At 46.2% G+C, this 22,727-nt stretch overlaps 1 protein-coding gene across 25 annotated transcripts in view; it reads right to left on the bottom strand.

Annotated features, from left to right (window-relative positions):
• ABLIM1 (actin binding LIM protein 1) overlaps window positions 1-22,727 on the bottom strand; it is a 786,962-nt gene that overhangs the window by 433,775 nt on the left and 330,460 nt on the right. For all 25 annotated transcript variants that reach the window (XM_069239295.1, XM_069239292.1, XM_069239305.1 and 22 more), the window contains exon 2: window positions 9,060-9,194. In XM_069239295.1, the coding sequence (XP_069095396.1) occupies window positions 9,060-9,194 (135 nt within the window). The remainder of the gene's footprint in view (window positions 1-9,059; window positions 9,195-22,727) is intronic.

The raw sequence follows: 22,727 nt of genomic DNA, 5'->3' as shown, positions 1-22,727 counted from the left end.
TCCATTCGTTTGTTGGAGAGGGAGTCTTCAAAATTCCCCCTCTCCTGAGCAGTTGGCTGGACAAAATTCAGAGAAAACCTTTGCTTTGAAAGGAGGCTAAGCATCTAACTATCTCCCCAGAACCGGGTAAATACTGGAACCCTCCAGCAAATAGGTGAACAAGTGACAGTCTGGAGACTCATGGTGCCAAACATTGGTACCCTAGCTTTTAAGGTACATTCTGCCTTTTTCCTACCAGTTGGACCCAATCTGGGAGGGACCTCTTCTGAGCCTGACCTGAGATGGCACCTGCATGATGAAGGATTTGTCTGCAGACTGGAAGCATCCCTCAGCACGAGGAGGTTACCAGTCACTAGCAGGAGGATCAACCGGCTTGTCCTAACCGGAGAACATGGTGCGCTTCTAACAGAGGCCAGCAGAGCCAAGGAGAAGAAGCAAGCACCACTTTCATTGCACACGCGCATTCTACCGTCAGTAGGCTCCCAAAGGTACCCTCAATAGGATTCAAAGGTACTTGGAGGGACTTCTTGGCCTCCTGTGGATTACCTGCTACTGCACTCACTTCAGCCCCAAGACAGCCTTTCTCACATCCAGGCCGTGCTACCAGTGCATGATGCCATGTATTTTCTGCCGGCTCAATGTTGCTCTCAGCAGAAAGAATGTAAGAATAGTCCCTTCCGGTATCACTGCAAGGGAGAGTTGGTGGATCATAAATATGGGTAAGATTCATTGCCTGGAGACCACAGGTCTCAACAGACACTGCCTGGAGACATGGTGAAGGTTACTGAGGTTGTTAGTCAACACTCTCTTCACTCCTCCTAGTTGCACAGTGATCAGCAGACCTGGGACATCTCTCTGTACACCGACTGATAGATATTTGTGCTCTCACCTGGAACAACAGGAATAGCCCACAAAGATTTATTAAATTACAGATTCTCTCCACTAACATGCGCCCCCTACGCGTCTGCTTCCCCAGGAACCAGGAAAATCAGGCACATACAGGCATGGTCTGTAATTACAGCTCAGTGAGGGTTACAGGCTCATCCGGGGCAGGCAAGTCTTGTTATTTTATTAATTACAGACATTTATTGCCGGGCGTTGTCTTTTGTTTTAACCTTTTCTTTCTCTGTATAGTCAGTAGAAAGTATTTATTATGTGTGTAGCAAGAGTTGGGAGGAGCAGACCGCATCCTCTATTACATTTTAGAAGATCAAGAAATGTGCAAGCAGACCACAGAAACCAGCCCTGCTTCTCCACGTCCCACTATAGGTTTTATAGAGATGTTCCACTGTCGGGAGGGTAAGTCGCAAAGATGGACAACTTCTGGGATAAGAAGGCATGTATGAATTAAGGTGCGTTTATACAGCACATTTGACAGAATTAACTGTCCCTAAGCACCTTGTTGTCTGCTTCAAAAGGTTCTTGTACACAACAAGCAATTGATTTATCTTAATATTCAATTAAACACATTTTAGAAGCCGTCCATAGCGCGTTGTTCCATTGTCCCAGACGCCCGACATAATGGAAGTGAAGAGTTAAAAGCAACAATGAGTTAATCCCTTTTTTCCTGCTCCTATTGTTTTAAGAACATCAGAGGCAGGTCTTGACTGCTCAGTCCTGAAGGAGAATAATGCTGTTCCCGATCATGTGCTGAAAGTCATATTCATGGTCCTCACAGATATAAAAATAACCACCCGGTAGTTCCAATACGCATGGCAAACTGTTTCTTGAGCTATTCAGGTGATTGCACCATTGCTAGCAGGTATTTTTATGCTATTCAACAATCAATTATTACAAAAGGAGAGATGGAGGTATACCATCGCACATCATCCAAGAATCACCAAGAGTGCACAAAAAGGTGCGATAGTAGTAGACACGATATCTGGTTAGAGCTCACAATCAATCATTAGGATGAGTCAGGTAAACCTAGCTGCTTCCACAAGTTAGGCCCTAAGTGGTGAAAGTAGCCAGCTTTACCTGACTCATACCAGTGATGACTGTGAGCCCCAGTCAGGCATCACAGTTACAACTATGCCACCTTTTTGTGAATTTGTAGTGAGTTTTTGATTCTGCACTGAATTAGAATGCTTTCTCTGTCTTTCATTTTGAATAATGATGGGAAACTTAAAGTAAAGGTCATGGGACTTAAACTCCTCTGAGAGAAATCATGTGGTTTGACTCCCAGAAGTTTATGAACTTACAAGGCAAAAAAAAAAAAACTATATATATATATAGTTTATGAACTTACAAGGCAATAATATATATTTATGGATTGGCATAGGAATTTTCATAAAAGTAGATGTAGGTCAGATAGCTGCAAATCATCAACACCCAGGGAACCTGCCTGGGTGAATGAGGTGGCCACGCCCTCTCTGTAGGAGTGTTGGGTACGGGTATTCAGTGTTTCACTGCAACAAATTCCTAGAAGTCTTAACTGTTGTGAGAATAATGCTTAACAAGTCTTGATCAAAAAGCCCTTCAGCTTCTTTTGATTACACATATTATTTAGACATTGGTGGAGCAGTGAGGCCAATAAGGATAAAAAACTATGTGTGTGGATTACAATTAGATGACCAACTATTGAAAATGTGAGAGACAAATTAAAAAGCCTTAACGTACAGCAGAAATGAAAGCCTCAGTTTGTAATTATTTATCCATGCAGGCACATATGGTACTATTCCATTTCAGTGTATAGCTCCTGTTTTTTTTCCCATATGCGTATCATATTAAAATCCATACCTCTTATGTGTGGTCATGTATCTACATATTTATATATTTTCCTCCCATTGCAGAGAAACAAAAATTAACTACTCTCTTTAAAGTTCATCAAATCACCACTTTATGACTCATCCTTTTCCTCTTTCAAAATATCCCCTACCTCCACCCTCTGACTCATCCCAAACCTCTTTTACTTCTATGAACTCCAAAACAACTCCTTCCAAACTCTTCCATCCTCTATCCATCCTTTATCTTATCCAACCAACTTACAGCCTCTCTCACCCATCCTAAACCTCTATTACTATTATGAACTCCCAAATAATCCTTTCTACACTCTTCAATCCTTTACCCGGCCTTTATCCTATTCATTCAACTACAAGGCTCAAATGTCAACCACTCCCACCACTCCCAAAAACATGTATTTCTGCCTGCTAACCCACCACTAATCCACCTTTGGGTTCCAGAGTAATGTGTTACTCACTGAAAAGCACTTCAATGCCACGTCAGGGCTAGTATGCTTTACACAAATACAATTCTTCATGATTTTGAGGGCATGCCCTGTCGACCAAACCTGGTGACATTGTTAGAGAGTTACTGCTATTCCAAATCTCCCCATCTGCTTTGTACAAGCAGGAGCATACATGTTCCCTTGTAAGCCTCTAGGGTGGTATAATATTATGTCACCAGCTAACTATGTAGCAAAGAATTGTCTTTAGTTATTCATGGCTGCTGAGTTGGACGTCTGACAGGTCTTCTTACTTTGAACACCACATTATTGGGGTCCCCCCATACAGAAAGGCATGTGTGTGATCACCCTTTCACTTCTAACAACTGGTGATACCTTTGTCCATAAAATGTCTTGTCTTTAGTCAGTAGGCAATTATCTTTCTTTTTCAAACAATTGGCCACGACAAAGGTGCATTTGAGTTTCTCCAGAGACAGTTACAGAATCAGGAGCTTAGCTCCGGAAGGCGATCATCAGTCGAGGATAATAGCCTGTTCGGAATTGTTAAGATTTGAAGATGAAAGTATTACAAAAAACATAGAGTTCTCTTCTTCCTCAGTTACTTCATACTTTCACAATTAATCTTCACCACGCAGTCTTTCAGACCATGAGGGGGAGGGAGCCTGAAGATGTGGTGCCAGAAACATCAGTAGGTGCAACCATTGGTTGGCGGGGGTTTTGGATGTGGTGGCACTAACTCCTGCTGCTGAGGAGCCCCGAAGACTAACTTAGAATCACTATGTACTTTTCTCAGGGGCAACTCCTCCACAATGGCGAAGGAGCGTCGCCCCACTGGCTCAGAGCCAGCAGCTGAAAAATAAAATAAATATTTTCTTACTGTTTTATTTTTCAGCTGCTGGCTGAGCCAGCATGTGCAGGGAGGAGCAGGGCTGGGCCATGGGTGGAGGAAGGAGGAGGAGTGGAGTGACTGCACTTAAGTGCACAGGTCAGTTTGGCCGGCCGTCTTAGGCCAGCCAAACTGACATGCGCACTTAGGTTTCTCCAACCCAGTGTGTTGCACAGCCGGGTTGAAGAAACAACACAGACTCCAACGTATTTTCTGAGTGGCAGACCAAGCCGCTCAGACCAAACCTGATGCTGCTCTCATGCTATGTATAGCATGAAACAAGTGCCAGGATTGCGTGGGGAGCCTGTGCTGGTGTCCCAGGGACTGCTGCGACACCAACACAATCGGGAGGGAAAAGGAGAGGGGCAGGCGGGGGCGGCAGACAAATACGTTTTAAAAACATGTATTTTATGGTATCTCCACCCCCTGTCCACATCCCTCTACCCCCAACCCTTGAGATCTGTGGCAGCCACAACTGGGGTTTCTTTAAGAATAGTGTGGCCAAGTTTTGAAATTCTGGTTTGACGTCAAGGCGAGGATATTTTTGGTGACTAGTCTCTCAGTCAATATGTGTTCAGACAGCGTCATATTTGTTTATCCAGAAATCACATCAGACAAAGATCTTTAAGGATGGATTAGGAGGTCGGTGCTGACTGGGAAACAAATTAATTTAAAAGTTTGTAAAATCAGGACCAAACTGAAAATAGCTCCGTGACTTGCCCTTCACTGAATTTCCTGAGACAGTGCTCTTTCACACCCCAAAAGAGGGTATTTATTTTTCATTATGTCGGGAACCAGTATTTCACTCTACATAATTAATAGTATGTTTTTTGCATTAAATGTATACGAAAAATTGCCATCTGACTCTTACAATATCGTTTCCTGTTTTTCGTTAGTCAGTTCTATTCATAGTTGGTTGTGAATTTCTTTAGGGTCGTAATAAACAACCAGTATACACACCCTCACTGACTTCAATTCGTTTATTTGCTCAAAATGCAAAACTTTGTTTAATTACATTTTGTGTTACTAATGTATATTATATGATAACATTCGTTATTTTATGCTACGTCAAAAATGAAACAAATATGCAGGTACAATTAAATGGATGCACCCTTGAACTCAGAAATGCATGCCTGACTCATCTGAATCATGGTTCAATTCAGTGGGAGGCAGATTGGAAACCTAATATGATTATTACACCTACCATCAAGAGACCCATTTTCAGAGCGATATCCAGGTCAGCCAAATGGTGGCATGTAGAATATGTAGGTGTGCCACCCATCTATGGCTTCCAAGGGTTCGCCAAAATCACAAAATATGTGCTGGGTTTGTTTTACATGTATCTCAAAGGGACGGGTGCACCGCACCATTTATTCTGAAAACGTTTCATCTGAAGAATGCTGACCTGTTGTCCAGCTGATCTAGGACTTGTCAAGATGTCCAATTGCTAAAAAAAACATCTACCTGTTAACTATATCCATATTTTTTAACTTGTCTAGAAATAGATATGGAAGCTAGAAATGTCAACATCTGCAAATATCATACTTTTGGTGTGGATCCTGGCACGACTTGGGATTTGGCACCCACCAATGCGTTCCTTAGGGGTCCCCCGTGACCTCAAACCTCTTTTTTCACTCTCCTATCGTATTTATAACATTGCGTTTTTAATCTATTTTTCTCTATTGCAGGGATGCTGTTCTTAACTTGAATGCCCCAGGCTTCCCTAAGTCTTTACAATCATGTTTCTCACACTTTCCACCCTACGCTGAAAGTTTACCCCCATGAATGCTAACTCTTACCATGACAGGCTGCCCGTGCATGTAAGGTATGCCAATGCACCAATGTAAAAGTGGTCCTCAGGCACCAAAAATACATCACACCGCCATTTGTATAGGAACAAGGAACATCAGCCATCAGTTAGTCTATTTCCAAAATGAGAAATCTCCTGGGTGAGTCATGTAGACTGTTCTCGTTTTATAAATTATCAATCTGGGTTTCATTTGCAAACATCTGGATAGTTTTAAAATGAGCTCTGTTCTACAATTGTCTTTAATCTTTAATTGTTATATTACATTGATACCAATAATCAACTCGTTATGGTTTTATATTTTACCAGGGCAGTTGTTCTTAGAGTCTTTTAAACTCAGTTTGTTTTCTTCTATCACAGGGCACCAGCAGTTGATCTGCATAGAAAAAATATAGGAACTGTGATCCTGAGTACTTTAGGTGAGGAGGCAGGGAGTGTAGTGGGAGATGAGAGACTAAAAAGAAAATAATATTCTGTAACTAACTTTTGGGCCTTCCACCTAAGTGTAATTCACACACCATAAATGAAAAAGAAATGCAAATTAAACTAATCTGTGGGAAATATGTTGTTTTGGTATGAAAGCCCCCATGTCTCACTGAAGACCACTGATTTGAATTTTGGTTAGTGCACTGGGGAATAGTGGCATGCATAATTTGCATATTTCTAGTGGCAGGACACCCCAGCCTCAGATAGGAAGCACTGTGAATATGCATGTCATTAGCTGAAAAACAAGAATTACACACAGCATAAGATCCGTTGGTACAGTTTGAAAATGTATTAATTGGGCCAAACAATACAAAACAGATTGCCACAAAATGGGCAAAAAGATGCAGTATTTAAGCGCTTTGAGAGTTATTTTTTTACATACCAATTAAACTGTACCTAGTGCAAACTTTTAATAGGGTTTCAATTAGAAGGATTGACTCCAGAACTGGTGACACCCTTACAGTACCTCTCCAAAGAATAATTTTGTAGCAGTGAAGCTTCAACTATAGGTTGCACTTGCTCCCAGGCACTTTAAACATACTGATTAATCAATTGCACACAATCACGTGTCTTCTAGATAGCAGGCACTCTGAAGGGAAGGCGTCTTTCTTTAACTGTCTGTCCCTTCTCTTGCGTCACAGTACAAGGAGACACCCTCCGTGTCTTTCTGCCTGAGGCATCTCAGGATCAACTGTTCAGGACTAATTGTTTTTGTTTTTATCAAAGAGTATGAGAATTGTTGTGGTAAAATTAAAAAAGAGACACCATCCACTCATAGCTCTGCAGGGCACACATTTGCACTACAGTTTCTCAACCAGTGGCTAAACTATTGCATTTTAGTAGCGGGCTGCACGGTCTAATCTGGGGTGATGCGCTACATTTTCTAGGTGCATGTGGAAGCCATGGCTGTGACTCAGCCTCAGAACATCTCCATCCTTAGCTGCTTTCGTCTGTGCTAACTTCTTGTCTCCTAGTCAATTGCCATCCTTGTTTGACTTCCTGTACGGGTTGTGGAAGACATAGAAAACGGACCACAGCATCCTGTTTGTTTTTTAGCATTAATCCTAGCACTCTTTCCTCCCTTTAAAAGAATTATTATTTTTGAAATTCCTGACTGTTTAGGAATTTTAATACATTTTTAGAATACCTTTTTATGGCTGACCCAGGATGTCACACAGTGGCTGGTGCATTTTTGTCTTACTAAAACCAAAATGTCTGTCACATTTTGCTACTTCACCAAATAGACATTTATGAACCTGGGTTGGTTACATTGATTGCCTTTTTCAGTATTTCACCAAAACGAAAAAGGTCTACTGTAGTGGTTGACACTGTAAAACTTTATGGTAACAGTATGCTGTGTCTAACAGTATCCTGCCTACAAACACACAAAGAAAAAACATTTTTTCACAGAAAGACACAAAGTCGTTAAGGAGGGTGGTTGGCATTTGAGTAAGGATTTCATGTTTGCCGTGTAATGCAGCAAAAACATCTATAGCTCCTAGATGTACATGCTGGCACTGAGAGGCCTCCTGAGCTCCAGGAAAGGCATTTAGGTCCTGGCCCATGATGGCAAATCTTCTGTTTTGGGGACAGCAGAACCTCCCTTAGGTAGGCACATGAACACCATGCTGTACTGATGCTCAATTCTTGAAGAAAGGTGAAGCTGAAGAACAGACTTTGGATAAAACCACACCGAACAGAGGGCCAAATGCACTAACACACTAGTTGCAATCATGCACCAACTCTTTGCACGCAGGATTTTATTTTGCAAACTGACCTTTATCCAATCGGTTGGTTCATAATATGAGGAACTGCAAGAAATCTTAGAACTGCCTGCCTATTTAATATTAATTTAGCAGGTTGTAATTTGCAACCCCCTGCGACGGACTGCAGTGACCGGGTGGTCACCTCCAAGGGACGACTTACCACTATTCCTGTTATTGCGTTTCAGAGTGGAAAGCATGTGTTTTTTAAGCAGCTCAACTCCCTTAAAAGAAATAGGGCTGTTTTTTCTAGTTGTCTATGGGAAAACTGCCAAATCTTCACTAACGTTTTTCAAAATGTTTTTTTACATTTTGAAAAACTTCATTGAAGATTTGGCAGTTTTCCCCTAGACAACTGCATTCTGCCCGCCACCCCTAAAATGACATCTTGGTTTTCAAATGGGAAGGTATGGAAAGGGGACCCTTACCATTTTTCATATTCGGTTTTGCCCAATTTTACCCAGCCTGTAACTGATCACTGGTTGGCAAGCTTAACTATGGTTGCAAATCTTTGGTACATATGCTACCGATTCACAACTTGGTCCAAAACACATCCTTTCCAAATTGTGTATTGGTATTCGATTTAAACCCATTTTATGGTTCAGAAAAACATTTCAAATGCCAAAAAAGAGTTGGAAAATAAGGAAAGGTGGTTTAGTGGTTGCAAACCATGTAATTTAGCGATGTGCATGGTTTGAGACCCCCTACATCATTTAACTCATCTGGCCCATTGTTCCCTAAAGCAAGGAATTCATGGGCACTTTGGGTCAAATGTGGGCACTTTGTGGATGGCTTTCTTCCTGCGTAGGGCACCAGCTGAGCTGTCACCATTTTACTGATGTTCACAATTGCGCCGTGTGATCTTTAGCAGAACAAACCGGTGAATACAATATTACAATGTGAAATAAAACATAACAGCCACAGAAACCTTACCTTTGCAGGTGAAGCACTTGATGTGGAAGTGCTTGGCCTGAACTCGCAGCACTTCGCCTTTGCAGGGGTCCCCACACTTATGGCACTGTATAACAGGCTTCTCGGCGGCATGGCTGGGGTCCTGGGGGTGGGCCACTGCAAAGAAGGGGTGCAAACATTAGACTCTGCGGGACACTGCGGGATGGATTATAGAACTGAGATCTACATTGTTGTACTCTTGCCTTCCTGGCCTTGGCCTCTGTGGGTAGCATGTGAAACGGCGCAAATGCTAGGAATAAAGAATCAGCCTAGGGTTACAATATATATAAAGTGGGGTCGTCTAAATTAGAGACTTTGACAGTTCATATTGCGGAGGCTCCGTTTGTGTAAAGATGCAGTTCATAGTCAGGTAAAACCTGCTAGGTAGGAGTGCCCAAGCATCAGAGAGCACAGGGTCACATGGAGAGGCTGCACCAGTCAAGGAAATTGGATGTAAGTGATGCAACTTCCTGGTTCAGTTACCAATAAACGTTATCCTGTCTAGTCCCAGACAGGCAATGCACCCACCCACACACTCTCTCAGATCTGATTGCTGTTGTGATAATACCGTGTGTTGTACAAAAGGCAGATAAGCAGATCCTCACTGTATGGACTATTATGAGGTTTTCTGATCATGACCTACCCATGACTCAAGACCTCTCCTGAATTATGGAGTAACTCCCACACCCTCACTGGTAGCTCTTTGAAGCCTTCGCTTATGACACAACGTGGTCCACATTAGGTACTGGATAAAACTCTGATGTTCTCAACAGTAACGTAGGTTTTAGCTCCTTTTGCAACACTGGATTTTCATTGATGTGCATTTGAATAATGAAGGTTGCTTTAGGATGGTTTTAACTGATATAGTGGTGGATTTGAGTCACAGAATCTGAAGCGGCGGAATTCTACCCGCACAAAGTTCATTGGCGCAAGAAGAAATGTAGGCAGAATGGTGATATTACTGCAAAGGCAAAATTAAAGTTGAGGTGGCTCGATCTGAAAAAGTAGGTGAATACTCACACTTCTGTTTTCTGAGTATTCATCTGCCTTTTGCTTGCAGTTTCCTATCTTGACACACATGCACATTTTCTCTAGCCGAAAGACAGTTTTCATTTTTAGGGTGGGAATGACAAAGAAGCACTCGTCCGTGTAATACAGGTTTAGGGGGCGTAAGCATCTTGATCGGGAGACTATGATGCGCGTGGAGAAATAAAAAAGATGGAAGTGTGCACATGCACATGGAAATTTGCTCCCATTGTAGTAATAGACCCCTGGGAGGTTATTTCTAAACTTCAAAAGTAGCCATTTGTGAATCTAGCACTTACAGATCACTTGGTACTACCCACATCTTCGTCTTCATCATAAAAACATACTCAACTGCATTACGCTAATATGCCTCAAACGGGCAAAATATGCCTGTGATTGGTTCACATCTTTCAGAGGTTTTTGTAATGGACTGACAAACTAGGTTTACAATGACACTGTTCAAAATTGGTTTTCAGCCAGGATAACATAGGTATTCTGTTACAAGTCCAGTCAGCGTTTCACTTTTTTGAAAGCTCAACTATATCATGTTGTCTTGCTAAAAGTAATCAAACGCTTATTGGATTTTTGAATTTATTTAAGGGATGAAAATTATATTGAGAGGCCTACATTTAAAATAGCAGTGCTTTGAAATATCACATTATTCTGAGTTTTTTCTCGGATCTAAGGAAGCTATAAATTGAGTGCTTCATCCAGACTAAGGGCCTCATTATGAGTCTCGCAGTTCGAAACGCAGGGAGAGGAGACTACCGCAGAGCTGGCAGTCTCCCTCCCTCCCTCCCCATTAAAAGGTTTCCACTGGGCTGACCGGCGGAAAGCTCTGAAATCAGAGGTTTCCGCCAGTCAGCCCAGTGGAAACCATGCACGGTATTGCCTTGGCTCTTCATGGAGCCGAGGACATGTTGTCTCACAGAGGGAGCCCCCAGCACCCTCGCAATGCACACAGTCTGCCGTAGCAGACAGTGCACGTTCTGAGGGTGCTGAGCAGAGGGGCCTCTCACTGCCCACAATAAAGTTGTGGGCAGTACAGGGTCCCCCTAGTGGCCCCCAGCACTGGGTTTCTGCCAGCTTTTTCATGATGGTGTCCCTGCCATGAAAAGGCTGGCAGAAATTGGACTTGTGATCAACGCAGAGGTGTTGAACTCAGCGCCGGCGAAGCTGAGCAAGACTCTGACCACCTTAACGTAACCAATGTGAAAACTAGCACTGAACACGGACAAATTTACATGGAGACCGGGCATTTGGTCGCCCCGCACCACGTAATACGTAATGTTGGTATGGGCTTTACGAACATAAACATCATTGGCGAGACGCGAGCGAAAGTATCATTCTAGAACGATAAGGCCTAATAAGAAGCCGTAACAGGTAAGCTATTACATGCACATTATTACTTTGATTATTATTGACTGGCCCCAACGGTGTCCAATCTGGCCAGGGACACGCAGAGTTAGTGTGATTTTTTGGGACCTAGAGCCACAAGAAATAGAGAAGTAATGATCGAACGTATTGCTGCACACTATACACATACTGGAGTTATTTTTGATTCACAGATTCACGGCACTCACAGGAGTGAACCGGACCACGCTATACCAGTGTTCGTAAAAGGTATTTGATTGAAGTGAGCCTACATGGGAAATTAAGGTACCCTAACTCATTGACTGATTAACACCATATTAAGCCCTACCTCTAGTAGACTCTCATGATAAATTCTTGCCTCCTAGACTTTCCCCTCCGTCGTATCCCTTGAGACACTCAAGCGACGCACAAGCCCCCAGGGAAACCCATAGAGCATTATTGGACCGCATATATATATAATTGGACAGGGAAAGTGATAGATGAACTTCCTTTTAAGAAGTACAAGGTAACCATCATTACCCATTCAGGCATGAAAAAATGGGGGGAAATGGATAAAATAGCCACAGATGTAATGTGAGATAAGGTGATATTATATATTTATGTCACATTATGGTGTATAATTAAATTTTAAACTAACTTGGTGATGGGCTATGTCTATACACTGGTGCACTCGCGGGTGTGTTTTTAGTTTATGGTGGAAATGAGTATTGTTTGATTTGTGTCTTGCAAATCAGTGAGGAGTTTAGGTCTAATTTGAATCTTTTGAAAATTATTGTAGATAAGACCGACTCAGTAGGATGGAAGTGAGTAACTACCCGTCCTCAAGAATTTGCTAAATTGGAACTGCCCTGATGAAGGTGGCTACCCAACAAGGGTGACACCGAAACACGCGAAGGCATCGTGTTCCATTATATATCTGGATTGTGGACATTGTGTTCCACTATACATCCGGCATTGTGTTCTACTATACAACTAATGAACTGTTCTCCATGGGAAGTGAGCCTCACTAGTGATATAATTAAAGTGTTGTTGCCCATATTGGATTTATGGCATATCATCAGGTGGATGTGTCCATATTGTTTTTGAAAAAGTGAAATCCATGTAAGTAATGTGTTATCTGAGAATGTGTATTATATGGATATATAAGTGTGTGACAATCTAGGAGGAACCGGCAGGAGAATTTCATCTTGTGTCTGTATTAGATCGTTTATTTTTATGTCTATGAAGGTTTATTATTATGAGTTTGAGTGTGTATGTATGAAGTACAATAGCACTGAGTGTTGTTTTCTATCATCTGGTTTTAAGGGGTGGGAGTTTTTTTCTATGTTTATATGATTATTCAAGACTGTGCATCAAAAAATAACATTAGATGAAATAAAATATAATTGTCAAATTGGATTATTAATAGTTATGAAATTGAATAAAGATGATGATAAACCTTGATATAATATGAGTGTAAAGAAGGTATATGGGTTCTGCAATCAAGAAGAGTATACATCTTGATTTGCGAGACAATTATATAAATTGAAAAATATATTGATTATTATCATTAATTAATGTATAATATAGTGAAGGAACAGTAGCTAGAACTTATTCTCACACAAGACTCTGACCACCGTCAGCCCATGGGGAACCATGTTCTAGGTGGGTACGGTGGTCCCCTGGCAGTACGACCGCCAGGGCTGTAATGTGGCAGTCAGACCGCCTGGAGTGCGGCGGTCCAACCACCACCGCAAGGCTGGCGGTTCCAAGAAAACCAGCCTTGTAATGAGGCTCTAACTTCTTAAATCATGCTTGGAATGATGGGCAAAGGGTGAAAGGGGTCATTTGGAAAATGTGCATGGTGACAATGGAAGTGTACTGACTAGATCACTTGCAAACACTGATGCACCCTTGAAGGGATATTTACAAACAGGCATGCACTCTATGTGGGCACTGAAGGGACATTTCCAGAAAACATTAATTCAGTTCTGGCAGGTTTTCCAAGTCCAGGCATGAAAAGCTGCTCCAGTTCAGATTTTTTTCTTTGCAGTCTGGAGCTTCTAGTTTTATTTATAGCATTATAAAACCAGGATTACAAGTACTAGAAAGCAAAGGAAAACCTAGACTATAGCAGCTAGGTAAACGTGACCTTGGAAACTTTGGCACCTATGTCCATTCAATTGCTTAAACAAATGTTAGTGTAAGAGTAGAAGGAAGTAGAACGAGGCAGACAAGAGGACGAGCAAGAGAAGAAGCAAGTGGGCAGCCTTGGACCACACAAGGACAACTTGTTTTAGAAGGAAGGACCCGTTATAGAGGAGTCACCCTTACTGCAGATGTGTTATGCTGCAACACGCAGCAATAATATGCTTTGCTGCTTGCTTTAACACACACGCTGGGACATTCTTGGAGATAAGGGCTGCTATCACCCATCGCCAGAATATGATGCAGCGCTGGACTTTACTAGGAGTAAAGGAAAGTCTTCAACCATGAGCAAAAGTGAGGAAGAGAAAGAAAACTATGACTTTAGCACAAGTAGAAAAGAACGCCATTCCAGAGCGAAAAGCCCACAAAGCAAAATGGAACCTCATCTTGGCAGCCATAATGGAAACCAACCTGCCTGAGGTTGACCGCAAGGATCAAGGATGTTATTTCACAAAGAGGACAGTGGGAATCCGTGCAAGTCTTGCAGAAAAGAACACTCATGATATTTTATATTTTGCGTCAAGTACTGTCCCATACTTAGCACTTGCACTTTTTTAATTTGAAAGGGAGAGTACCCGCACTGATCAACAATGCTACGTTACATTTAATGGGAGAGTACAGGCATTTCTCGGGAGCAAACAGGCACTCTAAGGAGTGGTACCTGCACTTCCATATTTCCAATTAAACACTGGGACTAGGGGAAGTATATAGTGCATGGGAGTCCTCGGCAAGTCTAGGTGCTGCCTTCTGCAGGCATGCGAGGCTCTGCCTCAGGCACAGAGGAACCATCCATGGTGGCTGAGATTGGCTAATGTGAACCCTTCTTTAACGCCTGGGGCTACTGGAGCCCTGCAAAGACTGCCTTGAAGCACATCAGGGGAAGAATGCTTTCTAGATTGCTTGTGTTAGGGGCGCAGCTAGAGATACTGAAAACCCAAACAGTATTTCAAGATTTTTCACCTGAGCTGTCGAGTTCTGCTGGATATCATAATGCAGTGTGACAGAAGCAACATTCCTGCCTTTGACAGAGACGAGTCAAGGGGGTAGAACCAAATCCGGTCAGCACTGTAAAATGACTCGAATATGCAGGTATTATGCACATCTCCTTAAACAAACCAAAAAGAGAGGAAGAGGGCAGCTTGCGAGTGGGGGTCAACTTTAAACAAGCCAGGGCGAAGCCAGAAGGTTTGCCCTTGGCAAGCTGCACCAAGCTTAGTTATTTTAAAAACATTATAATCATGTTGCTGCCTAAACATAATGAAAACACCATTGCCTATAAGTAAGCATGTATCCTACCTGGCAGGTGTATTTAGGACTGGCACAGAAAACCTTTCTAGTTTTCATCCACATCACAGGAAAATATGTAACTCGTTAGTGAAAGAAAAGGTAACATTTGTTTTCAATTACTGTGATCTGAAGACATAGTTTAAACACATTAGGGTAGTGGGGGTGCCATCTACGGGGAGGGAGGAAGACGAAAATGATGTCAGTGTGGTACTTTGAGAGCTAACTAGTGGCTTGGCTTCTACCAATGGACCTGCTAAAGTCTATACCAATTATATTGAATGATCAATTGTTTTTCGACGTCTTTTTCTCCACGGACTATTCTATTTTGACTTACGTTCGTGTGCACTGGATTACAAAATTGTAATACAGTGTTAAAAAAAAGAAAAAACATAACAAATGGAACGGGAAAAACATTGGTAAATTAAAGTATTATCTCGCAAGCCCGCGGACAGAAGTGAACCATTTCTAGTTATAATGAACATCATAGTAAAAAGTAACTTATTGGCACAAATAAAAGATACTATTGGCTTTGATTTACTGTGATCTCGAGATCTAGTTTCAACACACAAAGATGATTAAAACATAGAAAGAAGAACAAATGTAATGAAAAATAAAATTTGCAAAGCAAAGTATTAGCTCACAAATCCGGGAACTGATGTGCACTTCTGTGTAGGTGGAGGTGCGCGTGGTCAGGCTAACATGCTGTCACTAACAGTAGAAGAGAGCTGATTGCTGAAGTGGACTCCTCCATTGCCTCCGGCTACAGAGGGCAGAAGCAAAATGGGAATTACTGCTGAACTGACTAATTCATAAAGAGGGTGACCCAAGATCCCTCTATTCCCTCATACAGGCATGTGTTTTCTATCTAGGAGTTTTCTATTTCAGAAGGTTGGTGAAACAGCTAAACCTCTCAAAGCCATATGCAAATAAGCATTAGCAAAGCCAATAAGTTTCACCTGTGTAAGAGCTATTGGCTTTCCCAATATCTTTTAGCCATGTTGTACTGAAGCATGGAGTCGACTGTAGGAGAGGAATAGAAGCTTCAAGGATGGGGATATGGGAGATTGACTGAAAACAAAACCACTCCCATGGAGTGCTTGAACACAAAGAAAAAAGTAGCTCCAAAAAAGGGAGCAATGGATGGACACAAATACTTGGTCCATGCTCCAGGGGAGGGCCAAACACAAGAAGAGAACATGATGTACGCATGCCATGGCAAACTGTAGTGAAGCAAATAAGTGCAATGCTGAAGCAAACCAATGGTAAGCTATGGGGTGGGTCGGTTGCAAGCCCACTGTATGTAAACAACATGTCTCACAGAGAGAGTGCATGTGGTCTCTAAGCAAAACCTGGGAATGTAACATGACAGGCCCATATGGCACTTCACATGTGACCTCTGAGGTTTCCAAACAGAAAGTTTGACACGATAGACACATAGGGGGTCATTCTGACCTCGGCGGTAAAAGTCGCATACCGCCGGCCAGAAGACCGCTATAACACCGCCGCGGCCGCGGTAAACCGCCACGGTCATTCTGACCCGCAACTGGCAAACCGCCAAAAACCCAACATCCACAAAAGTCCGCCACACCAAAGGTCAGCGGGAAACTGGCGATGACCAAACCTCCACCGTCACGCCAACAGAAATACGCCCATACCATTCCGACCCACAAATCCCTGCAGCGGTCTTTCAACCGCGGTATTCCATTGGCGGTACACACCGCCGCGGTCAAAATACACACACCTTTACAAAACACTACCACATTGGATAATTCAAAATACACACACCTGAGACACATACACACACCACTCCCACACACCCAATTAACTATAAAACACACACCCACATCACCCACAAACCCCTACCACCACAATTGAGAGTGAAGGACAGAGAGAGAGAGCACAGCATAGAGTACACCATCACACAGAGGCAAATCACAACATCACCCACACAATTTCCACGCACAAAACACTATACACCACCACACTCACCACACTCTACAACACATACACCACCCCTCACCTCATCCACACCACCCCATGGCACCCCAAAGACACCCCAGGTTCTCTGACGCAGAACTCAGGGTCATGGTGAAGGAAATAGTTAGTGTAGAGCCCCAGCTCTTCTGTGCACAGGTGCAGCACACCACCATTGCCAGGAAGATGGAGCTATGGAGCAGAATAGTGGACAGGGTCAACGCTGTGGGACAGCATCCACGCAATCGGGACGACATCAGGAAGCGGTGGAACGACCTACGGGGGAAGGTGCGTTCCATGGTATCAAGGCACAACATTGCGGTACAGCGGACTGGCGGCGGACCCCCACCTACTCCCCCAGAATTCACAGCGTGGGAGGAGGAAGTCTTGCATATCCTGCATCCTGAGGGCCTCGCAGGAGTAGGCGGAGGAATGGACTCTGGTATGTCAAATCTCCACTACTTCATTCCCCCCACCCCACCTGCATGCCAAATCATAACCCCCCTCAACCCCACCCCATCACACCAACTCCTTGCAAATGGCTCACCATCACATCCCACCCATCCCAAAACCTAGCCCTGCGTGCGTCCCCAAAGCATGGACACCCATCCCCAAAGCATGTCCACTGCACACACCCATCACCCCCACAAGCCACTGTCACAAAAGCCCCCACAAGGGAATGCCAGCACTGGGGGATACGGCCACCCACCCATTACACGAAATGCCACACACAGAAGCAATAACCATACTCTTATACCCCTGCAGGACCCGAACGCCACCACACCGCCCAGGAGGGTCCAGAGATGTCCATCCCACCCCCAGAAGAGGCCCCCAGTGATGACAGCAGCTCTGTCTCCCTGCACCCTGATGACCAGCCTGGCCCATCGGGGACCTCGGGACAGTCGGTTCCCCACAGACAGCCACAGGCTACACCAGACCTAACCCCCTCTGGGAACACCAGCACAGCTCCCACCCAGCGGGCCCATGCCTCTGTCTCCAGGACACGTCAATCAGCGGTGTGTCCACCACTACAGGGCACCCAGGTTGACCCACCACCCCAACAACAACAGGGACCTGGGGGCAGTGGTAGTGGGCACACCGTCCAGGGGACAGAGGCCCAGGGAAACAGGGGAACTGGGAGGGCTGCTGTGCGACAGGGGGGGGGGGGACAGGCCCAGGGAACCGACTCTCCAAGAGGCCCTCTCCTCCATCATGGGAGCATACCACCACTCCCAGGAGACGATGGCTACAGTACTGGCCAGGTTCCAGGAGATCCAGGTCATGCAGGAGCAACAGTACATGGGGTTCAGAGAGGAACTGAGGAACATTAGTTCCACAATGGGGACCATCGTCGTGGCCCTAACCCAGATAGTCACCACATTGCGGGACCATGTGGCACCACAAAGGGCCCCTGTCACTAGCCTGGACCAGGAACAGCCTACCACCTCCGCCGGCGCTAGTGGACAGGAGGCCCCCACACAACGACGGGCCACCAGAACCCCACCTCCTGCAGAAGAAGAACCACCCCGCAAGCAGAACCTGAGATCTCACAAGAAGACAGAGTAGGATTGCAAGACCCCCGCCAGAAAACGATACCCCCTGATGTCATCCATAGGTCGGATGGCGACTGAGCGGGAATGATTGCCCAGATCTGGTTCCCTAGGAACACAAGACAAGCACCGCTGAACAGGGCCCCGTCGTGAGAAGCACCGCTGAACAGGGCCCCGCCGTGAGAAGCACCGCTGAACAGGGCCCCGCCGTGAGAAGCACCGCTGAACAGGGCCCCGCCGTCTCTGCACCGCTCCGCTGGGCCCTTCATCTCAAGCACCGCTCCGCTGGGCCCTTCATCTCAAGCACCGCTTCGCTGGGCCCTTCATCTCAAGCACCGCTCCGCTGGGCCCTTTCTCTCAAGCACCGCTCCGCTGGACCCTTCCTCTCAAGCACCGCTCCGCTGGGCCCTTCCTCTCAAGCACCGCTCCGCTGGGCCCCGCCGTCCCTGCACCGCTTCGCTGGGCCCTTCATCTCAAGCACCGCTCCACTGGGCCCCGCCGTCTCTGCACCGCTCCGCTGGGCCCTTCCTCTCAAGCACCGCTCCGCTGGGCCCTTCCTCTCAAGCACCGCTCCGCTGGGCCCCGCCGTCTCTGCACCGCTCCGCTGGGCCCTTCATCTCAAGCACCGTTCCGCTGGGCCCCGCCGTCTCTGCACCGCTCCGCTGGGCCCTTCCTCTCAAGCACCGCTCCGCTGGGCCCTTCCTCTCAAGCACCGCTCCGCTGGGCCCCGCCGTCTCTGCACCGCTCCGCTGGGCCCTTCCTCTCAAGCACCGCTCCGCTGGGCCCTTCATCTCAAGCACCGCTCTGCTGGGCCCTGGCGTCTCTGCACCGCTCCGCTGGGCCCTTCCTCTCAAGCACCGCTCCGCTGGGCCCCGCCGTCTCTGCACCGCTCCTCTGGGCCCTTCCTCTCAAGCACCGCTCCGCTGGGCCCTTCATCTCAAGCATCGCTCTGCTGGGTCCTTCCTCTCAAGCACCGCTCCGCTGGGTCCTTCATCTCAAGCACCGCTCCGCTGGGCCCTTCATCTCAAGCACCGCTCCGCTGGGCCCTTCCTCTCAAGCACCGCTCCGCTGGGCCCTTCCTCTCAAGCACCGCTCTGCTGGGCCCTTCATCTCAAGCGCCGCTGGCCCATTGGCAGGGCCGGATCTGTGTCGGGCAGGGCTTCACGAAGCACTCTGGGCACCATGCCTCCTCCATAACCAGTGGAGTCTGTAATCCACCAGATGGACTGTGGCTTTGCACTCCCCAGGATGGTACAGTGAGCAACCCACCCACTGTAGAGACTTGAGAGACTGTGGCTTTGCACTCCCCAGGATGGTACAGTGGGCAACCCACCCACTGTAGAGAATTGAGAGACTGTGGCTTTGCACTCCCCAGGATGGTACAGTGGGCATGGAGGCCCCTCGTGGATCTGGCGTCGTGGACTCATGTGGCTGAGGTGCCCCCCCTTCCCTTCCCCCTGAGGTGCCTGTGGTTTTATTATCTGATGCCCCAGCAGTGTTCTCTCCAATGGAATCGGGTCTCGTGTGTGGGCTTTACTCATGTGTTAATGCACATTGGCCCACGAACAATGGCATGTACCCAATATGTGCCGGACTTTTGGACTATGTATACATTGTTCATGTTGTGATTTATTTATTTTAAATATCTCATATTTCACTTCAGTTCAAATATGCTTTAATATACTTTGATTTTAATGATCATTTTATTGTGTCTTTGAATTATTCCGGGGGGTTTGGGAGGTGTAAATCTGAGTTGTTGCTCTGCTTTGGTGTGTGGGGATTTGGGGGGGGGGGGGGGGGGGGTGTCGCGTATGTGTGTGCCTGTTACCTTTTCTCCTCCCCCCTCCCCTGTGTCGTAGGTGCAGTACTCACCGTTGTCTCCTGCGGCGGCGTTCGTGCTCCTGGTAGAGGAGCAGGTAGACAATCGCTGGTAGGATGTTTAATTCGGGTTCCATGCTGTCCAGATTGCTCGTGGAGTGTATAAAGGTGAGCGTTTTCCCGTTCGTGGTCTGTTTCTGCCGTGTTTTTATCGGCGGGGCTCCCGCCCCGGAAAAGGTGGCGGATTGGTGGGTCGTGATAGGGTGGGCGGTACATTGTCTGCCGCCTGTCTGTTGGCGGTGACCACTGTGCTGTTTGTTTGCTCCGCCGTGGCGGTCGGAGTGTTAAAGTGGCGGGCTGTGTTGGCGGTTCCCGCCAGGGTCAGAATTCCATTTTTTTTACCGCCTGCCTGTTGGCGGGTTGGCCGCCGCTTTAACACCGACCGCCAGGGTCAGAATGACCGCCATAGTCCATTAAGAATAATGCATTCTAATATTAGTGTCTTCAAAGCCTTTATTTTAGCATTGACTGTATACCTACGCGAGTGACAGTGTCAGAAGCCATCAATGAAACCAGGAAAAGCAGGCTCCACACAGTCCCTGTCCTTGAGTTTTCTCATGTATAAGTGAGGGTAGACCCCTGCCTGAAACCTGTCCAGAGATCTTGGCGATGTGCAAACAAGTGAAGCCGGTTCATCTTTGTCTGACAGTCAGGGGCACTTACTTGGGTTCAGAGGCTCACAGGAGGGTATCACAGTATAGGCTCCAACATCAGCACTCCTATCCTGCGGGGTGCAATGAGAATAGTCCCCATTCCAGTGGCTTGGGATTGAAAGGACAGAGATGCCATGCCTCTGAAGTGGTAGCACGGGTGATTGGCAGTGTTGCCTCGTGTCTTCATGGCACAGACTCAGAAAACTGGATTTGGTTACCAGCAGAAGAACCCTATTTTTCTTTGCACATCCTGGCATTCGTCAGACGCTCGCCTTGCTTTGTCACATTGCAGAGCTAATTTTAAGTCATGAAATATGTCTCGGTATTTCCAGGCAGGATGTCCACTCCTCATCCGTCTAACGATCATTCCCGCACATCATAATTTCATACCTGTTTCTATCATTCTCTGTCTGTTACCACGTACAGCTTTATCTTTTGGCCATTAGCCTACTTGCACCCTCCTTTTTTCCCTGTGGGCCTTGGTACATGCTTCATGAAACTGAATGAATAGCTGAATATCTTTAAATGCAGCATCAGATGATGACTGCTTCCGCCGCAGCCTTCGTCTCCCATTACTACCCAGTGGGCTCCCAACCCAGGCGTGTGCATCAGGCTGCTGCGCCTTCCGTGTGGAATGGTACCCAGGGCTTTACTCGGGTCTAAAATTACACCCCGACCTCTGTTAGTCACACCCACCACTCTGCCTCCCTCAGTTCACAGGTTCTCTAGTCAAAAATCTTCCTGGGCTTCGTCCGTCTTTACCTTCAGCTTGAGAGGCTGAGCTGCTTAGAACCCTGCAGAGCACTGTTTCAAGATAACTCTGTTTTTATTTGTGAGTCAAAGCACTAATTCGCAAATACATTAATACATTCCAAATATAGAGCCAAGAGTCTGAAAGGTGAGACGGAAAATAAAATGTATAACAACTGAGGACCTGCCCATTTAAATAACAGAAAACCTTAAAGAGGAGCATTTATAAGTTTTACACCTGCAGATAAGTGGCCGGACAGGGAGAGGGGTGACACGGGACGGAGGGTTTGGGGAGAGGCACCGGACAAGGAAAGGGGGCACGGGACCACGGTGGCAGCACCGGACAAGGAGGAGGGCGGCACGGAACCAGGAAGTGGGGCACTGGGCTTTGAGGGGGGGTGGGGGGGCTGGCGCGGGACCAGGAGTGGGGCACCAGACAAGGGGAGAGGGGGCACGATACCAGGAGGTGGGGGCCCCGGACAAGGACGGAGGCACGGGACCGGGGGGCACCTGACAAGGAGAAAGGTGGCACGGGACCGGAGGGCGTGGCACCGGACAAGGAGAGAGAGGGCACCGGCCAAGGAGGGGAGGGGCACGGGACTAGGAGAGGGGGGTGCACTGGGCAGGAAGGGCGGTGCTGCTACTTTATCTTTCGAGTGCACGAGTCACATCCTTGAGAGTAAAATAAATGAAAACTGATAAGCCGATACATATGAAAGGCCTGCAAAGAGAAATCGATATGAAATCACACTGGACAATCGCACACGCGACAAGAACATTTGTCGAACGGAATTAGAGAGGCGTTACAGACAGGACGAACACTCATCGCCATGAATCAGATGGTCTTTGCGGACAGCGGTGCGTGTGGACCGTCCATAGTGGAAGAATCAACCTGCCCAATAAGGAATGTGATGCAGCAGTGACGTCACTGGGGGGCTGTGCGTGGAGATGGTGGCTCAATCCAAGGATGC

Source organism: Pleurodeles waltl, chromosome 6 (genome assembly GCF_031143425.1).
Source record: "Pleurodeles waltl isolate 20211129_DDA chromosome 6, aPleWal1.hap1.20221129, whole genome shotgun sequence".
In the NCBI taxonomy this organism is placed as follows: domain Eukaryota; kingdom Metazoa; phylum Chordata; class Amphibia; order Caudata; family Salamandridae; genus Pleurodeles; species Pleurodeles waltl.
This window is presented reverse-complemented; position numbering and strand designations above follow the sequence as displayed.